Below are 19,881 nucleotides of genomic sequence, written 5' to 3'. Positions count from 1 at the left end.
GATAGAGTTGTGCCTAGCTGCTCACTGACTTCACTTACAAGGTTAGAAGAATCCTGAGTTTTGAAGCTCTGAGTTGGGACATAAACACAAGCTTTCTGAATTCAGCTAGAGTCTTTGGGCTGCAGAATTGTCTTTCAGCGACTTAGTGAAAACCAGGACCTTTGCCTTGATGAGTAGTTAGTTACCATACAGGACAAAGGAATCCCCACTGTAAGTGCCACAAATCTTAAGGTATCTTATTCCATTAAAAAAACCCCAAAACAAACCAACCCTGTATTATAAAAGCATCGAGTTTGGAATGTATACCATTCTGATGCTAGGAACTACCAGAACTTGAGTCTGTCTAGATGATTCCAGCTTTCAAGTTTACATTCTGTTATTATGGGGAAATCTTCTGTTGGGGTTACCTTTTCCTACAGTTCCACCTGTTGCAGAACCTCACCTCTTATTGTTACCATGAGCTATGTACCACAAACAAAGCAGGGGCAAATTGGTCAATGAAAACACTGCACACTAAGGTCACAATCATGATCTAAATATACACCAAGTGGCTGAATTACCATTCAAATTATTTTGGGAGGCTATACAATGCACATCCAGAGCTGTAAGAAGTATTACAGTATTGCATATGAAAATGCCTCAAAGATATAAGCTGTGTAACTCTTTCAGTTGCATATATATAGTAAGGGAATTGAAGCAATTTGAAGAGTATTTTCATCTAAGAGGCCACAAGCTCCAACACTTCCCTCTCCTTCCCCCCCTTCTTTAATTCAAAACACCACCTATGTTCCAATACATTAGAGCCTGGTAGTAGAACTCTGACCATACATGCAGTCTGGTGGGGCACTGTTACAGCCACAGCTGAATCGAGTAGAGCACCCTTCTACCTGCAGCAGGAGAGAAGCTAAAATGAAGCACAGCAGCCAGCAAGTTTCACTGTGCAAGGTCCCTTTTAGCATGACTGAGCAAGTTCTTTGTAATGGACTACAGTCACAGAGCAAATAATCTAGTTTCTTCTAGCAAGTGTGAATTGCCAATGGCAAAGAATTATCTTTTCCGCTATCTTTCTTTATAATAGGGGACAATAAACAGTATTTAAATAGGTTTTTCCAAAACTCAGCCTGGACAATGCAGTAGTTTTACTCTGCTTGTAATGGGGGGGGGGAAAGCTAGCAAACAGCAACACTACCACACAACACATGATTTGATTTTACAGGTAATAGAGTGCAGCAGAAAAACTGATTTTATTCTAGAGATAGCTTAAACTCATTCACTGGTTAAGTTTTGCTTAATATGAACTAAAAAGTCCCAAAACATTAAATGTCAGCCCACTCCCCTCAACTAGAATCTATGCTTTCATAATCTGTCAGTTTAAAGTATTATTTAGCTGCCATATGCTAATCTAAAACTCTTCATTGGTAAACTCATTATTAAAGTTAGGAGTTATTCACCTAAGTTCTCAGAGAATTTCATTTCCCCCTCTCAATAGATCACTCAGAAAAAGAAAACAGACTGATTATGGCTATTATTGTCTTCTAGTACCTATGCTAGTATTTTCTGATTCTGTCAGGATAGAACAACATTCTATCACGTTGTTGCCATGGCCAGCAACAGAAGACACCATCATACATACTCAGAAGACTGATTTCCTTCACAAATGGCTTTTTGAGTCCAACGGTTTCAACTATTAAAATGTCACTATGGTTGGGAAGGAGGGTTATTTTGTTTGGTTTTGGTTTTTTGTTTGGTTTTGGGGGATCTTTTGTTTGTTATTTAATATATGGGAATGCACGTCTCATGTTCATAAGAGGTGAATTCCTGCTGTTATGTGCATTATTTCATTTTTGTTTTTAAAACACATATTGATGCATATCTTATTTAACACTACAGAGATAAATTTAGGAAGTTTCCATTGAAGATAAATTCCTTGTAAAACAGAGCTACTGAGAGTCAGGGATTAAAATAGAAATAGGCAATGCAATTTTAATATAATGGTGGCATTCATAACTACAAATATATGAAGTGCTACAATGATCTGGTTTGCCTACTATCACAAACTTCTTATTCACGCATTACACCTCTTTTCCCTTCTGCACAACTGTATCACTCATCATTGCTTTCATAACTAGGTAGAGAAGTCACTCAGTTACAATTATGTAATATTTAAAGAAAACCAGTAATATATCGTCACCAACAAAAAATACCTGAAAATATGCGCCATCTCAAGAAGCTTTGAGGTTGCTATTCTATAACCAAAAATAGCACAACATAGTAATTTAAGAATGAAAGTTTCTTTCTTCAAAAGTTTTAGAATTATAGATCTAGATTCACAGTGACATTACTTTAAACAAATCAAAAACTGAAAATAAAACTGAGACATGAAGTCTCCCCCAAGTGTTCCTTCAAATTCATTACATCTTTCTGCAGAGGGTGCATCAGCTTCAGTTCACTTAGATCCCCTACACATTAAAACAAACCTATGTAAGAAACAAAAGGATCTGGATACTATCCAAAGAAAATGGTTTGCTCCAGTACAGCTTGGGATCTAAAAAACTGCTATTCCTTTCTCCAAGAAGTGTGGCAGAGCTGAACTGTAGCAGGTTGTTATTTCAAGACTGCTATCTGCTATCAAACCCTTTCCATGTGGAATTCTGTGAAGCATATTCAAGTGAGCAGAAGTTTGCTTAAGCTGAATTAACTGTAAGCACTGGCATGGACTTTTTATCTGTGCTATGGTAACTGGCACATCTGGTAGCCCACAATCAGTGAGCCAATTTGGTCCTGAAAACATTGCACCTGCATTCACACAACATTACATTTAACCTCCTAGGCCCTGCTAAAAGGTACCCCACCACACAAATAAATACACTGTGCTTCCAGGCTCATTATGGCATATTCAGAACCTTCTTCCTACGTCTCTGTAGTCACAATGGAACTTCACAGATGAAGAGACAACTGTGACTATCAGGTTGGCAAAGGGATCACAAAACTTATGGCCACAAAAGGTTCAGGAAACCTGTAAGAGGAAACACACAATTGTTCATAATAAAAGAACGTACTAATAATATTTTGAAATGGAATCATGCAGCAGGGTATCAAGATGCTTTTGGACAAACCAACTAGCACACAGCCTCAATCCTGCAAACACGCGTATGCTTCACTTTACCACACGAGCAGTCCTGTTAATTCAGGGCTGCTCCCAGTAAAAAACATGAAGCAGTTGTGATTTTTTTCAGGATAATGTGAAAATTGTCTGTTGTGCACAACATTTTTATGAAGTACCTGTTGGTTTATGAAGAAATCTGTTGGTTTATTTTTCATCCATAGTTCTTTGATCATCAGATGGTAATAATGTAACTACCCGTAATAAACAGTTTCCACTGCAAATGTGAGAGTAGGTGGCGAAACAACTATTGCTAAAACAACAAATACTCCAGCTCAAAATTAAAATCGCTATGTAAAAAAAGAAAAAAAAAAGGCAATTCACAACAAAGTTCTAATTAAATAGATATGTTTAATATCACAGTAAGGGATATAGGGATAGAAACCTTTCATCTGAATAAAGAAAAAAATACTATGCCCTTGTGGTACAAGAAAATCCTGACCTATTTCTGTAGCACAATATAACATTTTTTTCCTCTCTCCAAAAAAAGATCCTAGTAGCTGAACTTTAAACAAGCTATATAAACATGTACTAGTTTTCTGAAGTGCATGTATTTAGAAGTGTTCTAAAAAAGAAACAAGAGATAGTGAACATTATAATTGGCAAAATAATTTTAGCATGTTTCAATCTTCACCAAAATCAGCTCATCTCATTAATTTAAAAATTAATTTACAACTACTTAGTTGGGTAAAATCCTTCATCCTGCCTCAGAGTGCCTTAGAAACTTCCTCACCACTTTGGCTTTGATATAAAGCACTTTTGCACTGGGGAAAATTAATTTCACTTTAGAGAAAAACATGAAATTTATACACTTGAGAATATCTATTTTGTCTATTCAACTGCCCTCTCAGGTCAGTGATGTGAGGGGGGCAAAGCACAGACTGGAATACAAGACCTTCATGCTTATAGTTTCTGGCTATTCTAACCCTATTTTTCTGTCGTAGTCTTCACAGGACTGTCACTTGTTACTGAGAAGACCTTCCTATGCAAGCACTTTGTCAAAAGCAACATGTTTTCACATTAAAAGGGTTTTTATTGATATACCGATCATCTTTGAAACAATCAAGCAAACACTGATATCCCAGCAAATTCTAAACAAAAACACCAAAGAAATAGCTGAAATACCATGGTGAGTTGACCTTGGCTAGAAACTAGGTGCCCACCAAAGCCACCTGTCCTCAGCTGGACAGGGGACAGTAAATGTAACAAAAGGCTCAGGGATCAAGATAAGGACAGGAGGAGATCACTCAACAATTAATGTCAGAGGCAAACCAAGACTCGACTTGGGGAAACTACAATCAAATCAGAGTAGGATAATGAGACAGTGAAACCAAATCTTAAAACACCTTCTCCCCCTCTCTCCCCTCCTTCTTCCCAGACTCAACTTCACTCCCAGTTTCTCAGCTCCTCCCCTGCAGTGGTGTAGGGGGATGGGGAATGAGGGTTGTCATCAGTTCATCACAGGTTGTCTCTGCTGCTCCTTCCTCCTCAGGGGAGGACTCCTCTCACTCTTTCTCTGCTCCAGCATGGGGTCCCTCCCATAGCAGACAGTCCTCCATGAACTTCATCAACATAGTCCTTCCCATGAGCTGCAGTTCTTCTTGAACTGCTCCAATGTGTGCCCCTTCCACACAATGCTGCCCTTAAGTAACAGTCCGCTCCAGTGTGGATCCCCCACAGGGTCACAAATCCTGCAGCAAACCTGCTCCAGTGTGGTCTCCTCTCTCTATGGGGCCACAGGTCCTGCCAGGCCTCCCACAGAGTCACAGCCTCCTTCGGGCATCCCCCTGCTCCAGTGTGGGGTCCTCCAAGGGATACAGGTTGAGATCTGCTCCATCATGGACCTCCATTGGCTGCAGGGGCACAGCCTGCCTCAGCATGGTCTGCAGGGGAATCTCTGCTCTGGCACCTCCTGACATCCTTCTGCACTGACCCTGGGGTCTGCAGGGCTGTTGCTCTCACATATTCTCACTACAGCTGCTCAAGGCTTTTTTCCCCTTCTTAACTCTGTTATCCCAGAGGCCCTACCACCGTCACTCACAGGCTTGGCCTTGGCCAGCAGCGGGTTGGTGTTGGAGCTGTATGGCATTGGCTCTGTTGGACATGGGGGAAACTCTAGCAGCTTCTCACAGAAGCCACCCCTGTAGTCATGTCGTCCCCCTTCCCTGCTACCAAAACCTTGCCACACAAACCAAATTCAAATACAGAGAAAGGGGTAGAGGGGAATCAATTCAATAACCAGCCCCACGCATCTCCTAGACTTACTTCCACTATGAGAGAAATAAGAAAGAATGTTTTAAGACATTTCTAGACTTCATAATTTGCTTCAGTAAGAACTAAGACTTCACTAAGAATTTAGAGTTCGTTCTTAGATCACCTGCCTCTTACCATATCGTATATGCTTAACAACAACTTACAGCACGTGCCATTTCCAAACTGATTACCTTTTATGTTTCTTGAAAGTTTGGGACAACAAAGGAACTAGATGCTTTTTACTAGTCCTACTTAGTTCAATTGCCTGTTCTGTTATTTGTAAACAAATATTCAAATATTCAAATATTATATAGAGGAACTATTTAAAGATTAGTATTAATTTTTCTGCTGAAGCTATGGAAACACTCACATGATGATACAGATTTATACATTCGTATACCCGATGGTATCTCCTCATAGCTGCCTAAGCCAACTACATATAAAGAAAAAAAAAAACCCAAACCAAAAGCCCCACAAAAAACCCCACAGATAAACAAACAAACAACTGAGGGTTTTTGTAATGAAATTTAAGTCTTTGGGGAAAAATATGCCATACCCAGTTAGTCCTAACAGAACTGGCAACAAATGAACTATTTTCAGCAGCAGCAAGTGACAGAGTTCTTGGTTCCAAATTTGCCAAGCTCTAGACAGCAAAGCCCACTATGCTTAATCCTATATAGTTCCATTCAGTTCAAGACCACTGCAGCCAAGGTGAGACTGTAACATCCAAGGGACTAATTCACAGCTTAAATATGCTTGGCAAAGCTAGAAAATGTTTTGGAGTAACTCGGAAGAAAGTATCTTTCTCGCTAGCCTATCCCTCCACAATAACAAGCTATTTAGCAAGTGCGCCGAGACAAATTTTAAGCCATTGCAGACAATGCCAAGTACCAGCATGGCCAGACAGATTTCTGCTTTGGCTGGACTGCTAATGCGTGAGGGACTGGATGAACACAACAAAGGCCACCCTAACAGATTACAACTCTGGCATCTGGCCCATTTGATCTCCCACCAAGGTACCTTTCTGGCAACTTCTGTGTGCAAATATGAAATAAGAGATGTAAGGAGTTGCTACTGCAGAATCTCCACATACAGGCTAGACTTCTTCACACAGGACAGAACCAGACAGGTTATATTAGTGAAGGATGACCTGGGTTGCACCCAAGCAATATCTTCAGCACAAGGCTTTCACTGAAACATACTGCTTTCGATGTCCCATGACAGCAACCCTGAATAAAGTGCAAATGCTGTTACAACTGCCAACTGAAACAGGCCATTACAAACTAGGGTTAAACAGGGCTAGGACTGAAGAGTCAGTTGTCATTGCTGCATTGAGGGATTTGCAGCAGTATTCTGGTTTATCAGTAAGAGGTAAGCACTGAGGCATCTAGGTAACAGGTACAGAATAACAAAGGTCCCAAACAGTCCCCAGACAGCACACCGTTTAGTCCTGAAATTAAGATGAGATGTTACAAGGATTGAGGGATATGTCTACATTTTGCCCATTTACTTCAGAGAAAGCTTCTCAGGTTGCGTAATAAGCATTTACAAGAACTCAGACATTTCTGATAAGCTGCACTGAAATGAGCTGTTTCAACCAACATGAAAAAGCTAAAGTCTTATTTCTGAGGTGTGGGCACTGAACAGTCCACTTCAAAGGCCCATTTTGTCCAAATTCTTTCTCTTTAGTCATGCAAGTCTACAATTAAAGTAATTTTTTAAGTTAACTGTAAAGTTTTCTCAGGAAAAAAAAGTATTTTTGACCAGTATTTTACCTTAATGCCATTTCTGTTTATTTATATAACACTGTTACTGATGTATATATGCCACCACAGATCTATTTGGAAGTCTATCAATATTAAAAATTAAAATCCAAGAATCTTTCCTTCCTGACTGAACACATTAACTGGAAGGACTTCGTGCCTTGCTTCATATGTTAAGTTACTTCTTAAAACAAAACAATTCCTCCATCTAGTCTGCCCCCTACATAAAATCTGATGCTATATCTCAGAAGACATGTTTATTCCTGAAGTCATCTTTAAACAGACAATTTGAAAGTGTACATCTATAGAAATCCTCAGTTTCCCAACCCCATCAAGAACATGTTCAGAAGTTGATATTAAAATCTGAATTTATTATTTGTAAATTGCTTTGGATGTCTAACTTCAAGGACATCTTTCAAAGTTTTTAGAAAACTAGTTTTTGAGGGAACAGCAAGTCATTCAGCTTCCACATGAGATTTTCAGAAGAATCTTCTTAATCATCTTACCATGATTAATCTTCATGCATGAAGATTTATTGCTACTGGGAACTAATTTTGAGACATGTGGCTACCCTACCCCAGAAGATCCGAGATACAGGAATTATACCTCTCCACAAAACACGCAAATATGTGAGAGACATTGCGTTGCTGAACCCTCTAATGCGGACCTCTGGCTCTGAGAGGAGGAACATAGGTGTAAGCCACATACATAGGAAGCACATCACAGCCTGTCACTATAAATTTAATTTTTGCACTAGAAGCACCATGAAGCAGCCATATTTTCCACTGGCCCTAGATGAAATGAATGATTTTCACCCTGGATTCAGAGTCTATGAAGACTGCACTTCCCCCAAGTCTCTTATAGCACTGTGAGCAAACATACTAGCTAACTCTAAAAGTAGAAAAAACACAAAACAACCTATGCTTCAGTATCAGGTATTCATTTAATGCATAAGCAATAACAAGTTAACTACTACCTTTAGAATCTAAAATTTCAAGATATTTTACACTGTGCAATACAATCAGTACTTTCTGCATTAAAAAACACAGCTTTTATTCCTAGTGAAACCTTATCCAAGTACTTGAATCCTTTAACAGAAATGTCTGACACAAAGTAATGAAAGAAAGAGAAGCATTTGACCTTCCAGATCTACACATACTCTTCTTCTGACAGATTCCAGAAAATATCAGCCAAGCAGAGTTGCCATGTTCTGAATAGTTAGAAAAGCAGAATGCTAGAAGCCAAGATACCAATATGTCTTCTAAAATCCAGACAAAAACATTTCCATTTGGCTTCTTTTCCTCCACCCTGGAACAGAATAGTAGCAATAAAAATGTCAGAATAAAGCTTTTCTTATAGAACATTATTTAAATATTAATTTCTAGGTAAATACAAGCAACTTTTAAAACATAGCTCTTTTTCTAAAAAAAAAAAAAAAAAAAGTAATCCAGGTAAAGTTACAATGCTTTCAAATCCTTTCCTGTAACACAAATGGGAAGGACAAAATGGACACATATGAAGTTAGGTCAAATTTTTTCCTGATAAGGCCTTATCTTCATAACATGATGAGCTCCAGAAATCCTTGCATGCATAGCAGCTGCCAATTATTTAGTACTGTTAAACAGACATAAGTTGGCATTCAGCATTGATTTGAAATTCAGAGAAATAGAAAGTTTTTCTTAAACTTTTTTTCTCTTCAATCTGTCTTTCTGCATGGAAATCAGTGCAAATCTAGATTAGAACTAAAACTGAAATAAATGGCAAATCCAAACACACAGTTTAATCTAAGTGGAATGTGCTATTGGCAAACAGGCTGCATTTTAAAGCTAAAAGTTTTATTGCACCAAAACACCCAGGAACAGTGAAGGCTCAGCAACAAGCTGCAATGGAAAAGTCTTTCAGAAAAGAGGTTCCCCTCCGCCAAAAAAAAAAAAAAAAAAAAAAAAAAAAAGTGCACAGGAAAGGCTTTAGAGTTCCAAGTAAGTTTCCATTTTCAACATTGTTCCTCCTTTGAACAAATGTCATATTATTCCATGTTTACTCTATATGAGCTAAGGAATCCTTGACTATCTATTTTGGAAGAACAGCTGTTTAATTAAATAGCAAATAAACAGCAAGCAAGAATATCCCAGGCAGAACTAAGAGGCTGTTACTTTGACTCTCAAAACAGGCTGACAGAGCCGAACAGATATTTACAAAGACAAAAGACTTGCAACTGCAAAAATTTTATTACTGACCCCAGAAAGCATAGAAAAGTGAAGTTACAATTTCAAATTCATTTACAGTAAAAAACAACCCCATGTTTTCAGAAGCACTGTGCTTTCCTTTGCACTATGCCTGGATTGAAAGTAAATTCTTGTAGTTGCACAGAAGGAAGACTTCCATCAGATTACATAAGTAGCAGTATGTGTTCTAGCATCACCTCTATTTTTAAAATACCAGCCCGGTATATTTTGGGGTAATATTCAGGCACTAATACACAACACTGGGTGGTACTTTTGACCCAAAATGACTTGAAAGAACAAGCTTGGTTTCTACATAATGCTGGAGTAAGGAAAATGGTTAATTGTTTACTAGGTTTAAATATAACTAAACCAGTTCACCTTCCCAACCCAACTTTTGGCAGCAATCTAACATAAGCTTTCCAGAAGAAAACACAAAAAAAAAAATAAAGTCAAAGTAACTGGAAACATCATGAAAGTGGTAAACAAGAAAAAAACCACCACTTAAATTTTTGGATTTAATTCATGTATATAGCTCCAAGTGAAGATTTCCATGTTTCACTTGATTTCTGGAGAGAGAGCTAAGCTTCCCCCTTTCCTCCCCCCTTAAACTGTAAACAACTTACTGGAATAGAAAACCATACTGACAGCAAACCATATTTTTGGAAATTTAAACACTCAGTATCCACGGGAAAATATACTCAAGCTTTCAAAACTATTTTTCTGTCGCACAATGGTATATTCAGTACTTTTCCACTATGTTTATTTTAAAAGGAGAAACCCTGACCTGGAGAAAAAGTCAAGAGTATGATGACAAAACAGCAAGTATTTCTTCAATGATCACTTCACACTTGTCACAGTAGGACAATATAGTTTTCTTTTAAACAATGTGTTTTGGTCAAGCTAATGGAAGATGTATTTTACACAACCTAGAAGTCCATACTTTTTTTTTTCACTTGATATTTGGCATATTGCATGCTAATTTCTAAACCTTTCCAAATTCTTAGTGGTTTGCATTTCGTTTGAACATCTAAAGATGCATAAAATTTCTCCATCTGTTAGCAAAAATCATCCAAATGCATGCTAATGGCCCAAAAGAAAGACAGTTATTGATATACTAAATAGGAAAAACAAATAGTAAGATTTTTTTTTTTTGAGAAAATCAAAAAACGTTGGCTTTTTGGCAACTGAAAGCAGAGCAGAACTTTTATCAAAATCAATGCAAAGAGGGGAAAAATCCCTGCTACCCATACACCATTATTATCAGAGTGAGAAAAATCATTTAAGATAAGGGACTAAATTGACACTATAATACATGAGACTGGAAGGGAGCATCTCCAGCTATGAGTTTAAAAGAACAGCCAACTTTTAGAATTACCTCTAGAAAGAGAGGCAGAATAAAATAATCTAAACCAGAGCTGGTGTGATTCAGCAACTGTTAGATCAGGAGAACAGATGCTGTTATTTACAAAATGTATTCAAGCTGAAGCATTTCTTGTTTCTATAGATTTCTAGATATTAGCTCCTATGGAAAAGAAAAAAAATCGGGAAACAAACCTTTTGTTTTCATGTAAGCCACTAATGCACATCCTACAGCTGCTTACCACATTAATAAACAGTAAGAGATTAGGAAATGTTTGTGTTCCATTTCTTCAGTTTAAAACATTTCTATGAAGTAAAAAATAAAAATCAATGCAGCCACATTATCAAATGTGTGCTTCATTCGTTGCTTCTTTTAAAAGTAAAAACTCTAGTTATGATGTTCTCAAAATCAATCATCAGAATCACATAAACCCATAAATTACATTACCCCAAATAAGCATAAGAAAATGTTGACTAAGCAATGCTCATTTCCATACAAGAATGGCATACAGCTAGCATGGAAAATTATGGAAAGGCTCCAAACACAGAACCAGCATTAGAAGTGACCCAGCTATCTTACTACACATCATTTTGAGAACCTTCTGTTTTCAAGCAACTCTTTATTCCAACCAAAATGTTCTCAGGGTCAAGCAATTCTGCAGTTGACAAGCTCAATGAAAGAAATTTTCCCTTCATCTCTCTCAACTAACAGACTGAAACCTTCAGAAAGGCATCAAGTAGGCTGAAGGAGAGAGGAGACAGATAGGGGAATCTAAAGACTACTGACAATTCAAGTTTTTTTAAAAAAATATGCTCACAGCCCTGCTCAGAACACTCCCTGACATGTCAAGATTAAGTCTTCTTCCTTAACTGCTCCAGCCAGCCTCACCCCACACGTGATATTGACCCATCATCAAAACATGTTTACAATAAATACTGCAGAGAGACAATTATTTTTGTAGCCTGGCAGAAGCTTTAAGTAAGACTGATCACTTAATTGCATCATGTCATTACCTCGGTAGCTCTCCTAATATTAAAAACAAGAGTATCTGAACAACAAAAAAACCCACCGTAACAAACAAATGTTTTTTAAATTAGCAATCTGTCAATGACATGTGGCCTTTGAAGGGAGCACCCTACAGTACATAATAAACCCATTCCACCTAATGACTGGAAGAGACAGAACACACTTCTGCTCTGAAGTGACCTCACAGTATGGAAAAAAAAAGAGAGGTCTTTATTCACTTTACATAACATTGCTATGGGAAACAGAAAATAAGTTGGTATTTGCATTGTGTAAGGAGACTAGCCAACTTCCAGATGGATCAGATTCACCACCAGCAGTGAGAATACTATGTTGGAATTCATAGGCTTGAATAGACTATAAATTTCATCTGAGACACACGATGACTGATCAACAGTAGGCATCACAGGGGAACATCACTGTCACGCATTAGGACCCAGTCAAATTAACTCAGAAAAATCCCACAACCTAACAGATCTGCCTAGCTACAGATTCCAAAGTTCACTACAGAAAGTTACTTTCATTGTGCAGGAAAGCTAAAAAGACAGAGTTATGAGGTCATTTATCATACATTATGCCAGAAGCAGACTAAAGATCTGGAAAGTTAGCCAGTCTCCTGTAATACTGGACTCATCAAGATAAACCATTTGAGAGTAAGGAGCCTGAGTTTCATTCTTATTGCTCTTAAAAAGCATGCACCACAGAGCTCACACGTGGAGCACAGATAAAGCGAAGAGATACTAAACTCCACTGTGAGAAAATCTAGCAATGAAACAGAAAAGTAACTCCTATTTTATCCTTTATGGACTTGCACAAGGGAATTACTACCTCCCCTTCTCGTAGAGGCTTTATTTGTCCCACACACTGTGGTGGAGGAAGAGGACAGGATGCTTGCTCTGGCTGTGACTTCCCATGTCACATTTTAACATGTCTTCCCATCCTTTCTGGATGCTCATTTAAAACCATACAAGTATTTTGCCAGGATTGGGAAAGGTAAGGGTATTGTACTCCATATCCCCTGCCAAACAAGCTTAGGTCACAAGTAGTACCTAAAGGTCATAATAATATTTGGCTGCTGACATGACCCCTCTTGTTATGCACCATACAGCCCTCTCCAAACTATGGGATTCTGTTACATTTATCCACTAGACCAGTAGGCCTAAGAAAACAAGAAGGTACTCAAAAGTCCTCCTCAGACCACCTGCTGCTTTTTAGTAAGAGACAACAGTTATAGACAACAAGTTCTAGTGCTGCATATTGGGTAAATACAGTCTCAGAGATCAAAGGGAAAGAAAGCACTTAGCGAGTCCCTCCAAGCAGTTACCAACACAAAACACAGGAAAAGAGGCTGGAAGGAAATATCATCCAGTCAGCCATGTTCTGCCTTTCCCAGGGAGAGATCAAATAAGCATATCACTCCTGCCTGATGTTTAGGAACAGTTTAGGTGAGTTCTAGTGATGAACACGACTGGATAGCCTATGCCATTGCCTTACTATCCTAAGCCTTGAAATTTTGACACAAATGTCTAACCCAAGTCTTGCTGGAATTCAGACCAATAATCATTCATAGAATCATAGAATTATAGAATCATAGAATAGTTAGGGTTGGAAAGGACCTTAAGATCATCTAGTTCCAAACCCTCTGCTGTGGGCAGGGACACCTCACACTAAACCATGCCACTCAAGGCTCTGTCCAGCCTGGCCTTGAACACTGCCAGGGATGGAGCATTCACAACTTCTCTGGGCAACCCATTCCAGTGCCTCACCACCCTTACAATAAAGAACTTCTTCCTTACATGCAATCTAAACTTAGAATCATAAAATCATAGAATAGTTAGGGTTGGAAAGGACCTTAACATCATCTAGTTCCAACCCCCCTGCCATGGGCAGGGACACCCCACACTAAACCATGTCACCCAAGGCCTCATCCAACCTGGCCTTGAACACCGCCAAGGATGGAGCATTCACAACCTCCCTGGGCAACCCATTCCAGTGCCTCACCACCCTCTCATTAAAGAATTTCTTCCTTAGATCCAACCTAAACTTCCCCTGCTTAAGTTTGAACCCGTTCATTCTAGTTTCCTTCCTTTTTGCACCAGCCTTTTCATCCCCTCCATCCGCCATTTATTTGGAACATACTGTGTTAACCTCCTTTTTAGCTGACCATACCACCATCAGTCTTCTTCAAACTTTCTTCAGAAAAAAAACAGAGGTCTAGAAGATAGGATCCAAGCTCCCATTAACCATTAACATAACTTTAAATTCTATGGCTGCTCTCCAGTATTCTTACTCTCCCTCCCAGCTTGTAATCTGCAATTCAACAAGTGCAAACCTTTGTTAATCAAGATCATGCTGGACAAGACCTTGTAGAGTCTGTACCAAGCACATGTTACCTGACCTTGCTTACTCTCTGAGGATAGTTTTCCAGCTAATTTTACTCAGTGCACAGTAGTTTCTAGATCATAATTCCTTAGCTTGTTAATGAGAATATCATGTGAATATTGAGGACTCCAGTATATCAAAATATTAATGTTATAGCATCTCTCTGTACCACAAGGCCTGTTACTCCACCACAGAAATAAAAGAAAAACTGGATTTAAAATAATTTATCTTGAGTATGTCCGTTCTGGCTGTTACTCAACTTATTTTTCTAGGCACTAAAAGAGTGTTTCATCACTGCTCCAGTATTTTTCTTTGAGTTAAAGTTAAAAAACATCAGTTTCCTCTTCATCCCATCCCTTTTATCCCATACTGAAGAGGTATGCACCATGATTCTTTTTGAGTCTGCTGCTTCCCTCCACTATCTTGAAACTGCTATCCACTATATGATATTGCTTCAGATAGTTGTTTGGGGGTTTTGTGGTTTTGGGTTTTTTGTTTGTCTATTTTTTTGTTTGGTTTTTTTTAAGCACCTCAGAACAAATTTCATCAGGCCCTAACAGACTGAAAATCTTGTTTATCCAAGCAACCCACAGGTTTTTCCCCCCCTAGCCTAGAAGTATTTATACTTTTATCATGACCGTTAACTGCAATGGCTGGATTAACCATTTCAGAGAACATTTTAATCACCTAAGCATTGTCTGTTAATCCATTAACATGTGGATCTTTTATTTCTTGCTTTCTTCCAATATCCGTTTTAGCTACACCTCATTATTTGACTGTTCCAGTTTTGTTCATGCATCTTCATGCACTTCGTGTGCATCTTCAGCCAAACACCGGTTCCCATTTCCTGTATGTTTCTAGTGTTTACAGCAATGAAGAGATCAATAGAGAGCAAAGGTCTTTTTCATTACTAATTTTTCCCCCCAATGAAAGTGTCTGGTACTATTACAATACTTCTGAAAGAGGCTGAGACCAGTTTCTTTCTTCCTTATATTTGGCCCCAGTCAAGCTTTCCATGCCAAATTCTAAGCTTTTTTACATTTGTGGGTTTTATTTTACTGATCTGTCATCTTTTTTTTTTTTTTTTCCTATGTAGGTTAGCATCTTGTCAATCCTGCAGAACCTGTCTTCCATCTATGCATTCTCTTTGCTAATCTAAAAGAGTATTTTTATCAATTTACTTACTTCAGCAGAGCAATATGATCTGCTCAGCCTTTACCAAAAGACATTGGATAGTTATGAGAGATTTTAAGTAGCAGATCTCACACTTTCAATGATTCTTCTCCAGCTACTGACATACACCATGTATTTATATCCCAGTCACATACATATACTTGATCTGATTAAGGCTGCTCAGAATGTTTTTAATGATCACATGTTAAGACTTTCCGCTGCTGTTCATTTCCCATGTATCTGTTAATGTGCAGACACCTAGCATGCTAGCTGGAATGACCTATTATTGTTCTGCAAGGTCATAAGCAATATGCTATAAATGCGTGCAAAATACCACATGTGCTAGAAGTTATCAGAAAGCTATGATATATATTTGGGGGTTTAGCTCAAAAAATATTCAAAGTATTTTCATATGCAAACATTCAAACTCTTTTCACTTGGTTAAAGCATTGCTGTCGAAGTATCTATATAGATATGTGGTCTTCAGCAACCTCACTGTTATTAATAAGAGCAAGAAAGTTTCAATTAGGGACAAGGGGGCTTGGGGCTAGTTTGCTGATCCTGTCTTTGTAATAATTCTTACAAAAACAACTTGTCTAATCTAAATGAGAGATATATTTTCTTAGGCTAAGAAAAACATATTATTATATATATAGCCAGCAATAAGAAACTCATTATCCTCAATACAGGTCAAAACAACAGGAATTTACATTAAGCAATAATTTATTCGTATAGATTTTTATACTATGGTAGTATTGGAAGTAATACCAGGCATTACTATTTGTTAACAATGGTGTTAATACTACTATTTATTAACAGCAAAGAAGAAAGTTGCACACTTAGGATTCCACCATATTCCAGAGGAATTTTTCTCCAAAAAAGAGACCACAGCAAAGACAGACTTAGAGGTATGCTGTGCTGACAGAGGCTGCCAACAAGCCTTGCAGCTTACACCAGCCACGTAAGGCATTGTGCCACCTTGCTCCAGACACAAAGCTGTAAAAATACCAGCAGTATAGTCACTCATGCAATATTATTTACTTAGCTCAACAGACAAAAGGGCAGTAGCCTCAGAAAGAAACAGTTGTCAGACCACATGGAAAATTCAGTTTTTTAATTTCCTCACTGACCTATCCTGGATGCAGGGCAGAAAGACGAAGAAAGCACATTTTACAATTTTCCATTTCATAGGGTGTGGGATGTCAGTCTAAGCTGAGATGACCACTCCAAGCTGGACCATCCCACAGGACAGAGGAGGAGGGCAGGACCAGTTCCTAGGAGAATCTTTGGGTTCAGAGTTGTCTCTCCTGCTCTGGGCTCTATGTCATTGAATAACTTGGAAGACAGTAAGGTTTAGACATAATGGTACATATTGCTGTGAACTTGAAGATTGTTTTGTACTCCAAAACAGGGAGATAAGGTAGAACAAGTCAGTCTTTTAAGTACTGATACTGTTCTGAATAGAATTTCATGTTTTTATAATGTTACCAAGCTGTTTACCTTTAGAATCACTGCTGAAGGCCATGAGCTCCATAGGATAATTATATTTAATTTAATAGTTTGCTTTATCCACCATCGTCATTGCAGAGATTTGAATAAAATTCCTCTTGGCCATGAAATCAACAGAAAACCATTTCACACCTGACAGTAGTCCACAGCATCCAAAATGGAATCCTTGGATGGGATTATTTCTTCCACAAATATGGATACAAAGTTTACAATAAAAAATTTCATTTATGAGTACAGCCATAAAAACTAAAAATTGCCACTCTATATTCATAGAATATAGAATATTTCTCTCTTAGATCTATTCCCTAAAAATAAAAGTTACAAAAGCAGTTTTTAAAGATTTTTTTTAAGGTAATGATGTATTTCATTTTATTTTGCTTAACTTGTTGTTAAACCTTTACTGCAGTTGGTGTGTACATAATTGGTTTCATATTTATTATATCTTTGCCATTTATTTTCATTAATCAAGCCAGGTATGACCATGGGATTTGAACTTGGTCTATCAAGATGGACATCTTTACTGCCAGAAATTTTTGACCTCTTTAAAAAAAAAAACAAACTAGTAACAAAGTTTCTAAACAAGACTAATAGTTGAACATGCCATTAACTTCATATATAAAAACCTAAAAAGGGAGTCATTAGATCATGTATTCTGACCTCCTCCAAGAGTTACGTGAGATCACCACCTGCTTGGCCTTTGAATAGGCTCCGATAACTTGTGCCTGATAAGGGCAAATCTTCCCTTAGCAATCTGTTCAACTGACTCATCATTCTCACTGGTAATGGGCTCACTTCTCATTTGAATCTTTAATAGGGAAGATGTTGATGCAAAAGTGCCAGATTAAGTTTTCAATATTAAAGTTTTTGCTTGCTTGTTCTTGTTTTGGTCTTTTTGTTCTGTTCGTTTGGGTTTTTTAAAGAAAAGCAGTACAGATGTCAAGACCATATATTGTGTTTATAGCTTCTACTGGCAAAATCTGCTTTGAGGAAAATGCCCCAATACAGCCCAAACTGTATAAAATAAATTATACTGTACATATGACATTGCACACTACTGAAAAGTTAGGCTGCTTATTTTGTCTTTCTCAGCTTCAAAAATCCAAACCTGATTTTCAGATTTTCTCTGAACCACTTCAAAGTAGGACAGAGCAAATATGAACCTATCCATCTCAAGTTCCTTTAAAATACTTATATACATGTATTTTTATATATATTAGTATATCTAATTAATACATATTTGTGTACATTGTACATAATATATTCATAATGGTTTTATATATTTTACTTTTCCCTTAGATTCCCCTGTATTAAACCTGTTAATGTTCAGGGAGAAAAAGCACAATAGTGGGAATCAGACAGTTAACTCTGAGAACAGCTCTATGTATCCACTTGTGATTAAGAGATACCAGAATTTCCTTTTCCTACTCTGCAGCAAGTGGTATTGTTGGCAGTGTTGGGGACCCGTTGATACAAGCCCTTCATCAGAATTTCAAAACCGGCACAAAAACTTTAGGTGAGCAAGAGAACTGCAATGCAAGTAACTATAATTAGACTGTAACAGTGGAAGAGTACAAAGTAACATTTATTTTTGTTAGCATAAAAGGTCAGTAAATGTAATCCTCTATTGGATAGACAGCCTACAAGCTATAAACAAAATATTTTTGATATTACCGATTGCAGTGGAGAAAATATTTATCGATAAACAACAAAAGGGGAATTTTAACATGCTCTGCCTTAATAGTCTTGAAGCTGACACAGCTTTTAAAAGCTACAAAACTTCCCATACTGATTTACATTTTTAATTGACCACCTCGAACGTTTATACCCAAATCTTTCCTGCTTTTGTTTAAAGCACACTAGTCACATCACAACACTGGTCATACAGACCAAAACTACAGCACTACAGTTATCATTTTAGCACTCCCTTCGGGATGCCCCAAAGACCAGCTACTTTCCAGCCATTCACCGCTAAATCCCCTCTGCGGGATTACACTCAAAAACTTGACGCTTCCCCTCCGTTTTTTAATGTTTTTCCAAATGTTTCTTCGCGGAGGAAGGAAAGGAGAAGGAGACATTTAGCATGCGTTACTGCACGAATAAATCTGACCAACCTGGGTCAGGCACCCACCTCTTTGCACAGCTGAAAGCCGAGGGTGCCCAGTCCCACGGCGGAGGTGGGGTTTGCCGTGCTTACCTGCACCCCGCTGAGGATCACCTCGCTCTTCTCCCTCACGTCGGGGAAGGGGCAGCGCTTGGAGAGCATGAGCAGGCGGGCCAGCACCTCGCTCAGGCCGTCGCGGGCGGCGGGAACCAGGAGCCCGTCGGCGGCCCGGGTAGGAGGCACCGCCGCCACGGGAGCGATGGTCTCGCTACGGCGGCGAACGGCTTGCCCGATGGTGTCCAAGGCGGCGGCGCGGGTGGCAGCGTCGCGGCTGCACAGCCCGTCCCAGCGCACCTCACCTTCCCGCTCCTCCATGGGGCCGCCGGGCTGCTTCCCCAACGCCTCCTCAGCAGCCCCGACGCCGCCGCTCCATGGCGGTCTCCCGGCAGCAGCCAACCTGCCCACAGAGACGACAAACACGGCGGTGAGCGGAGAGACCTCTGCCTGCACCGCATAGGGGCAGAACGGGCAGGAGCTCTCTCAGCCCCGGCCGGCGCCCGCGCCAACCGCCGGCCACCGACGCCGGGGCTGCCGAACGAGCAACGCCGCTGGCGCTTCACCTCTCTCGGCGAGGAGCGGGGCAGCCACCACCCCGCGCCGCCGGCGGCTCCTCCTTCTCGCCCCAGGCATGGAGGGAAGGGGACGGCCCCAGCCCTGCCTCTCCGCCGCGGGGCGGCCCCCTCAATCCTACCCGCCGGGGCCAGGCAGCCACAGATCCCCGACGAACCCCTCACCCGGAGCGGGTAGGGGGCAGAGAGGGATGGCCGGGAACCCACATGACGGATGCGCCCACCCGCCAACCACCTTTCAGCACTCGCTGCCGGCAGCCCAATCGCAGCGGGGAGCAGCAGCTCCCGAAGGGGGTGTTG

General features: G+C 39.5%; 1 protein-coding gene across 2 annotated transcripts in view; it reads right to left on the bottom strand.

The window, feature by feature from the left end:
- Positions 1 to 19,804, bottom strand: part of SESN1 (sestrin 1) — a 79,019-nt gene extending 59,215 nt beyond the window's left edge. For both annotated transcript variants that reach the window (XM_080614777.1, XM_080614778.1), the window contains exons 1-2: positions 19,573 to 19,804; positions 19,046 to 19,409 (exon numbers count right to left, since the gene is read on the bottom strand). In XM_080614777.1, the coding sequence (XP_080470903.1) occupies positions 19,046 to 19,327 (282 nt within the window). In that variant the 5' untranslated portion in view covers positions 19,328 to 19,409; positions 19,573 to 19,804. The remainder of the gene's footprint in view (positions 1 to 19,045; positions 19,410 to 19,572) is intronic.
- Positions 19,805 to 19,881: the final 77 nt, after the last annotated feature.

The sequence above is a fragment of the Psittacula echo genome, assembly GCF_963264785.1.
Source record: "Psittacula echo genome assembly, chromosome: 4".
Lineage (NCBI taxonomy): Eukaryota > Metazoa > Chordata > Aves > Psittaciformes > Psittacidae > Psittacula > Psittacula echo.
Note: the sequence above shows the minus strand (reverse complement) of the source record. Positions and strands in the feature narration are given on the sequence as shown.